The sequence below is a fragment of the Haemaphysalis longicornis genome, unplaced genomic scaffold (genome assembly GCF_048455015.1).
Source record: "Haemaphysalis longicornis isolate Haplotype H1 unplaced genomic scaffold, Haemaphysalis longicornis Haplotype H1 scaffold_3, whole genome shotgun sequence".
In the NCBI taxonomy this organism is placed as follows: Eukaryota; Metazoa; Arthropoda; class Arachnida; order Ixodida; family Ixodidae; genus Haemaphysalis; species Haemaphysalis longicornis.
This window is the reverse complement of record NW_027526335.1, coordinates 92,502,460-92,511,085: the sequence shown is the minus strand read 5'-3', so window position 1 is coordinate 92,511,085 and position 8,626 is coordinate 92,502,460. Positions and strand designations below refer to the sequence as shown.

Below are 8,626 nucleotides of genomic sequence, written 5' to 3'. Positions count from 1 at the left end.
GTTAAGAACGGCAATGCTCATACAAGGTATCACTCCGCCTAAGCGACGGAGCCGGATGTCACGGGCGCACGCGTTTGAAAGGAGATTGCTATATGCGTGATATTGCCTGTCTTTTATCCCGTAGTTCCCTAGTCACTGCAGTCGTTTATAAGCATATTAAGTCCACAAGATCAGGGAAACTGCTCGTGCCATGTTCAAAATATTCCCAGTAATGCACTACTTGCACCGCGCGGAGTAACATCTGGCTGCAAAGATGAGGCACAGCGGCGACTTCCGTTGCCATTCTTAAGTTGTAACCGAGTATAGCAGGTGACGCTCACATTGGCATGAGCTTCCTGGGCCAGACTCCCGCGTCAGTGGAGATGACAATGACGGTGATTGTTCTGGCTGTGGACAATTCCCGCTTTAACGTCTGTTACGATCAGTGACATTGTGACTAAGCCAATGACGGCAATAACAATTATCCTCTCACGTACGCCGTCACACGATCCCGACGGCAGTGGCTGCAACCACCGACATGGTGAAGGCCACAGGCAGCGCGCAAAGTAAAGAAGACAAGACTCCAGTTTCGGGCTTGCTGCAGGAGTTGTATATTGTTAATTAAGAGCACAACAAAATAGTAAACACGTAGTTCTGTTAAAATATAAACAACAGTGAACATTGTAAATGCAGCAACTACTGAAAATATGACAGTCCGTGTGCACAGAACGCACAGCAGACTAGTAGACTTTCTTAAATTAGAGGGAGTAGGGTGGGAGTGGGGGTGGGTTTGAGGGGGGACCACTGGCGACGGCTGCCCACGACTGGTTCATCCACACGACGCACTGTACACAAACAAGCAGCTGCACCACAGAGAGATTGCGGGAGAGAGAGAATGCAAAACAACTGGCCCCTTCTCTGTCAGCGCTGCTTCCCTCCTCCGGCCAGCCTTCGCCGAGTGAGCTGCGTTACTAATAGCTACAACTTTGGGAGGAAGAAGCGGCCTCTCGTGGGGGGGAAAAATTTGACGTTCTTGTTACGACGCACACAGCGGGGCCATTGTTCTTTGTTGCATTTGTAGGCGCGTTGTTGTTGCAGCAGCCAACGTGAGCAGGGGAGGGGGCGAACCCTTTTTTTGAGTTACATGCACAGCTGCTAACATGGTCCGGCAACGTATGAGAAGCTGCTCAAAATCATCTCCTCTTTCGAAACGGACCTCAACAACGACGCCGACAGCGTCTCCCAGACAGATACATTTCACTTGGCCGTTCTCAGTTGAAGAGCACCGATTCCGGGTCTTCATTGGCAAGAAGCTTGATGTGGCGCAGAACGTCCTTCTTGGTGATAATGCCCAAGATTTTCCTGGAAGGGTGAAATGGGAAATTAGCATCGGGAGCGTGCGGTAACCATTGTGCGATACTAAGGTTCTGATTATGCTTTTCTCCGATTTCCTCCAGGCTATTTCAGTGGCATGATTGGCCCCGCAATGGTTCATTACTTATACCAATGGCGGCTTCAGAACTTTGTTACTTGATATTCTCCCACTTCATCACTACCCTAAGGCCAAAGGCAAGCTTTCCCAGATAAATTACTTCACGAACCATTACATCTTATCAACTTAATGAATTTCGGTGATCGTATAGCCCTTGAAGAGGACAAAATTGGCAACAGTGTTATGCTGCATATTTCACCTACCTTTATCAATTTTACAATTGTGCCTTTTGGAAAACGTATGCGGGTATAACAACTTCTTCGCAAATGAAATTTACCCTGCCCAGCTTGTAATAAAAAGAGTGATTGCAAACCAGCAATTCAATGAAGAAAGTGAATAGGACTCAACCCAAGGAAGAAAGCATTGTGGCTTTAACACTTTCGTGACCCACCGATAAAATGCTAGCGATCAATACAAATTCAAATTTTGGCATTCTCCGAGCACTTCTGGACTGCTCACGCCATCCAAATGGTAAAAGAGGAAGTATTGTATCAGTTTCGCTTTCGAGTTTCGTTTTTCTGCCGCGTGGGGGATTTTTAAATCTCCTTCGCCGCCGGGAAGACGAGTTCACGTGGTTTCAGTTATGGCATTGCCGCCTCTCGTCGATGCTTCGCGTAAACGGCGAATTTCGATGAATTCCGATGTAACTGAGCTTGAATCTGTGCACGATGGTAGCAGACAACTTCAATTCGTCAGACTTTCCTACGGCCAGCGAAAGTGCGTCAAGTCGCCCTGGACCATCACCAGGTGTGAGCCCTTGAGTTTCGCTTTCTTCTCCAATCGCTTTATCGCAGGTGCACAATGTTGTTAACAGATCCAGCCCTGTTCTAAAGGCCACAGCTCTTATCTGCAGGGTGTCAACTTTGTTCGGGAGAGACCATTTCACGCCGACTGCACAGAGAGTCGCGTTTTCTCCACAAAGACGACCCGGAGTTGACCTTGGTATAGCGCTCCGGAGCAGCGCGAGGCTGTTCGTGTTTGTATTTATATTTTTGTACGTAAATAACTTCTGTACTTACACTACTCATATTTGCAGTATTATTCTATAAGCGTTTTATGTTCAAAGTGCATATTTCAAATTGTTTTTATGTTTACCGTGTGCAAAGTAGCATTGAGGTTATCAATTTTTTTCTTTTTGTAACTTTTTTTTTTGTTTTCACAATGTTTTGATAAAATTCCTAATGTATCTGTTGTAATAAATTATTACTGCTGGAAACCTCCATTCGTCCTCTATCATATCATAACCCATACTTTAGCATCCATCATTTTCTGTGGCAAGAAAAAAAAATTTCCTGGACTACCCAAAACACAACCGGTAGGCACTAGTGTTTAATAATTGTATGTATGTAAATAACTTTTCTACTTACAGAGCTCATTTTTGCAGTATTACTTTATGAGGCCCTTATGTTGAAATATTATATTTCAAATTTTTTTGTGTACCCTGTGCAAAGTGGCATTAATGTTTTCATCATTTTGTTTTTCTTTTGTTACTTTTTTTAGATTTGTTAACTTTTTATATAAAATTTGTTTTAAAGCTGTTTTTCGAAATTACTATTCTTTCTTTATCATATAATATCTTACACTTCAGCATCACTCATTGTCTGTGGCAAGAAAAAAATATTTCCTGGTACAGCCAAAAATAGCCGATTTTTTCCACGGTCACGAAAGTGTTCAGAGCCCCAACACCAACTACACCTCAAAGTTTTTTGGGGCTTTCTTCTACGGTCTGCTCATTTAGTAAAGCTGCAGGGCCAAAAGGTGCGACACAGTATCCATACCCGTTGTGTGTGACTAGAGTCTGCCTCAGGCCCAGTTTGCGGAACATGTCGATCACAGTCTCCATGGGAGTCTGGTCAGTCACCGTAATGGGAGCCTGCACGTGGAGAGAGAACAGGGCATGTACTGCATGCCACTACCACCCAGCACAAGTGCCACACTGCTGTGAGCCTACTCCACAGAATCCGGCTTTAGGAAATAGTAGTAGGCAAATCAATCGTGCCTAAACACGCACACACAGATGCACACGCACACAAATGCTAACACGCACACACACACCTGCATGAATAGTCGCATGCAATTCTCAGTGCGAAGTTTACATTTGGCACAAAATATTCTAGAAGAATTACGTTCAGAAACTGAGCCAGCAGGTGCCTTGATTGAAATACACTACTACAGTTTAACAGCAGCAAGACGATACCCTGCCATAAAGAGAGTGCCCACAGCAATAAGTAAAAAGAAAATGCCACAAAAACCTGAAAGGGGATTTCTTTTCAGATTTTAGGGTGTTAGATTTGAAGTCTACAATGAGGTGCAGTTCCAAAAAATTTGCAACTGAAATTCGGCCCACTAAAAAAACACAGATATGCACAGTTTTAGTAAGACTGAACATCATCATTACTGTTAGGTTTTCTAGTGCAGAGGCTGCACTGTTTAGCAGTGCCATGGTTCTGCCATGGCGCAACTGCTACTGATGACAAATCACAGCCTCCCGAGTATCGGCCACCTTAAATTCCATGCTACCGACCATACTGGAGTCACAAATGCAATGCACAACTCTTCTTCCAAAGAGGAGCTCCATTAGTAGCTGGGAACAACTAAATCTGTGCCGCAACGCCAAAGTTTGAGATAAATAATGGAAGCATCCATGGTTAATGAAGACACAAGCCGGCTTTTTGTGTGTGCAATGGCGCAAAAGTACTGCTACATTTCACGTCACACAAAGTTCCCACTACGTCCGTGCACATCAATTTTACAGAAGTGCCCCGACAGGTACACAGAGACACTCGTGTAGTTTCGGAACCATGCAATTTTCTCTTCGCATCAGTACACGGGATTTGGAATATGCTAGATGACATGTATTAGAAAGAAGTGGTCATTCATCAGAACTAAGAATAGCAACGTTGATTAAAGAATAAAGTGAGAAAAATAGATGTTTTCACCAAGTATTCCTCGTTCACACTACTCATGGGTGAAACTTTTTTTCCCCTAAATTGACGTTTAGCACTAATTTTCAGAGTAATGAAGTCTGTACACAGACATCTGGAAAACCTGTCTTGGCCCTCGGTGCTCTTATCATCCCCCCTTGTGCAAAGACTGGCTTAAAAATTTTAATGGTTAGCCTTGGACACGGTCTGAATCTTCTTTTTTATCAACTGTTAAAATGAGCTGGCTGTCAGGACTCCATGGGTTAGTGGGTAGCGTCACGGATTTTAATGCTTACATCCTGGGCTCGAGACCCATTTCTGAGAATTCTTTCATTAGAAAAATGCTTAGATCAGTTATTCGCATTCTTTTTGTTCACAAGGGTGAAATTAAAGTTCTGCATTGCACTGGAAGTGCCCAGGCCACACTGACTTCCAAATGGAATGTCATTTGCAGCCCATCTGGTAGTGGATGCACATGCTGCGAGAGATTCCCCCGTGCCACAGGTACAGTGTACTAGAAGATAAGCTGTGCTGTGCAGGGGGAAAACCAATGGAGAGCGCAGGTCCCTTTTGCGATGAAAAAATTGTATGGGGCGCAGGCGTCCCCCAGAGAACTCCTGTTGTAGCCAGCGCCACCTACAAGTTTTTAAATCAAACTGAACAGTTATTTGACAGGTTTTGTAAAACTTTACATCATGAAATGAAGAACGGAGACTATTTAGGGCATACGGATTAATTTAACAAACAAAACTTCTGAAATCAACCGGTAAGCAGCGGCCGCCAGGGGCACTGCTTACAACAGGAGTTCCTCAGCAGAAATTTTCATCGCAAAAGGGACCCCCTAATCGGCCCCGAGCGACACACCTCTCTCTTCTCGTACACTGTACCACAGGAGTAGGGGGATGGCGCAGGCTACTTGCCAGGTCCAGGATGCGGCGCAGCTTGACTGGCGGTGGTCCATTCCAGGGCGTCGGCACCTGGCTCGTGAAGAGGGCCCGTGAGCTGCCCACAACCCCGTCTTGGCTCTTGCGAGCATTGGCTGCAGAGCACAACAGGGAGGTTCTCCGATAAGGGGGAAGGAGGAACGCACACACAACATTCCTCCGGGGCCGTCGGCACTTGCTCCCAGAATGAAAATTCGAGGCGAATTTTTCGGTGGAACGAAGTGGTTACAACACTGAATGTGATGACCACGACAAAGTGGTTCTGCGATGGCACGCTAATAAAATTCAGCCACTGAGTCCCTGCAAAAGTGCACTTTGACGAAGAGTACAGGTGGGCTTTGTTCGCCAACACACCTGCAAAACCCACACACAAAAATCAGCACATTCTGTTGCCAGCTTTCTGGCGTTTTACTCCCATATGATCAGCTTCGTGATCACAAGGAGTGCATCAAGCACATTGCAGGACTTGCAACTGCTGTATCTCTAGCCACCATTTTTAAGGATAACAAGATTTTGGTTACATAACCATCTCAAACAAACTGGCGAGGTCAAGGGGCACCCCTCAAATGCTCAGAACCACACACCTGTTGCCACTTAGTTTGGGCCAGCCACATAATTGGTGAAACCACTGCACGGCTGCTGAGATAGATAAGTGGGTGGGTAGTGGCGAGAAAGAGTGCACAGAAAGTGCATAATCGCCCACTCATGCCTCCTCCCCCTCCTACCCCTCTGCTACTTCCACAGCAGTGGTGGCACAGTTAACGATGTGTCATACAACCAAACGACATGACGGCATGATTTTTGCATTTTGCAAACCATCGCTACAAAGTTGGCGCGTGTGACTTTACATCGAAGCTGTACAGTCAAACCTCGTTATATCGAACAGTGCGCGAACCGTGAAATAGTTCGATATAACCGAAATTCGATATATAAAATTTGATCAAAGACGCGTCAAAATGCAACGCGATTCAATCACTAAAAAGGCAACGACAAGAATGACTACTCACATGAAGCGTTAAAGTGAACTATTTATTCCCAAGGGAAAAAAACTGCAGCAGCGTTGACTGTTTCTTCGAGTTGACGGCATGTCGTACCACAGCCTGCTCCATGGTTTCCAAAGAGTCCACGAACGCGAGACCACTACCTTCCATTCCGCCGAAGTAGCGGCGTAAAAGTTCCACAGCGGCCACAGCTTCGCCCGCAGTTGGGAGCGGAGCGGGGTCCTCGGTGGTCGAAGGGCCAGGTTCGCCATCCACCGCCTCTGAAGTCAGCTCGCAGGTGACCTCCGCGGATATTTCCACGTCGGTTAGGCTGACTCGGCTGAGCCTGAGTCAGCCTCAGAACGGAGTCCGCCAACTGCGTATGCCGCCTAGCCTGAATGGCGCTACCGGCGCCTGAGGCATGCGTTTGAGTCGCAAACGCCTGCTGCGCTACCGCTATTCTCCCCTGCGTTGCGGAAAAGCCTGCCGCCTGTCTCCGGAGCGCGTGCTTTCGGCCAGCGCTGAGTTCGATATATCCATTTCTTAACCGACCGAGTTCGATACAGAAAATTAAAAATGCATGTAATTCTTGTAAAAAACTGACAATGGTTCGATATAAGCAATAATTCGATATACCCGTGTTCGATATAACGAGGTTCGACTGTAAAAAGATTCTGCCAAGTGCTACATAACCCAAATTCAGTCCTCAGCAAAGCAATTTGGTGCACCTGTTTTAAATTTAAGAGAACAGAGGACGTGCAATCCCTAAAAGGAAGACCTTAAATGAGGCGGTCAACTATGCTAGCTGTAGATACCACAACATTTTGAAGATGCTCGCAATGTTAATTTCCAAATGTTGTATCACTTGAATTAAGATTATTACTAATTACTGCAAAGCTCATCTACGAGATCATTTGAACTCACACCTTCATTAAACCACTGCCAATTTTATCACTAAGATTAAGAGCAGACAAATCTGTTTAGGTTTAGGTTTTATTTATGTAGCCCTGATGTCTCACGTCTGCTGCTTTTTCTCCCGAAAACACTGCAGTAATCTCATGCACAAATTTAACCAAGGAAACTGAATTGGTCAGCTTTCAAACTTTTACGAGCAAAATCTTTAGTAAACTCAACAGTCATCATGGTTCCTGCATGCTTGCAATTAGGGTACTTAAGTCATTCCAATTTAACAGCTCTTGACATTTATTCCTTTAGCAAGTTAACAGCATAGTCTTCCAACCGTTCATAGTCTTCCCACCGTTTACTGGATTGAACTTATTTCTTCTGATGTGACCCCTTTAATTTGAATCAGCTTAATGACTGCTGACAGTCACCGTTCCTGCGCTGGCACGTATTTCCTATTAGGTATACGAAATTACGTCAACCTGAAACTGGCTGCCTTCTCAGCAAGGAAGCAAGGGAAATGGCATGAGGCAAGACTAGCTGTGCCTTTGTGCAGGCATTTGGATAAAACGCTGGCAGTAAGGCACCTGTGTGTGGTAAGTCCTTGTTCTGGCAGCTGGTCCCCAATCGAGCCCACGCCTGTCCCAAAGTTGAAGTGAAGACAACTCACCCAGAGCCAGGCTCAGATCCTTGCGCAGCACAAAGCCAACCAGATACTGAGATTCCGTGGACACTATCACAGGGAAGCCGTTGTGGTCGGTAGTCTTCAGGAGGCACTCTGAGGGGTGGAAGAAACAAAAGGGGGGACAGGTGAAGGAACGATGCAAGACGCACACGTGGCACTGCGAGCAAGCCCTAAGGGCACCACTTTGGTGGGTGCACTCACCCAATTCTTCGACCGTCATGCTATCCTGTGTCACACAGCAAAGTGGCCCTTCCCCACGCCTGCAGAAACAAAGCCGAACAGCACAATTCATGCAGTTCTGAGACACTTTTTGCTGTGCTTGGCCAAAGCAACTGCTGCGTGTAAAAACAAAGACTACAAAATTGCACATTTGTACAGTTGAACCCCGCAACAACGAATCCGCCGGGGAAAGCCAAAAAATTTGCTTTTGCAGGAATTTCGTTGCCCCGAGAATGAAACATAACGACAGGAAAGTTGCCGGGCAACCGAAAATTTATTTCCCAAAGTCGGTTATTACTTAGCGAGCCTTACCTTGCAGTACCTTCACAGCTAAACTCTCACAGTGCGCCTACGAACGACCAAATCGTTGTCAAACGCGTTCACAATATCCCGTGGTTTCACGCACCGAGTATGTCTGATTATGCAAGCCAAGTCCAGTTTCTTTTGTTGACGAACTTCTCCATAGTGGCACCTCGTCGTTCTAATTCTGTCCACAAAAC

General features: G+C 45.8%; 1 protein-coding gene across 3 annotated transcripts in view; it reads right to left on the bottom strand.

Annotated features, from left to right (window-relative positions):
* Positions 1-566: 566 nt before the first annotated feature.
* The window catches only part of Clc-c (chloride channel protein 3), a 79,695-nt gene continuing 71,635 nt past the window's right edge, over positions 567-8,626 (bottom strand). For all 3 annotated transcript variants that reach the window (XM_077703817.1, XM_077703818.1, XM_077703819.1), the window contains 5 exons: positions 8,109-8,167; positions 7,893-8,000; positions 5,316-5,434; positions 3,250-3,344; positions 567-1,341 (listed from right to left, as the gene is read on the bottom strand). In XM_077703817.1, the coding sequence (XP_077559943.1) occupies positions 1,251-1,341; positions 3,250-3,344; positions 5,316-5,434; positions 7,893-8,000; positions 8,109-8,167 (472 nt within the window). In that variant the 3' untranslated portion in view covers positions 567-1,250. The remainder of the gene's footprint in view (positions 1,342-3,249; positions 3,345-5,315; positions 5,435-7,892; positions 8,001-8,108; positions 8,168-8,626) is intronic.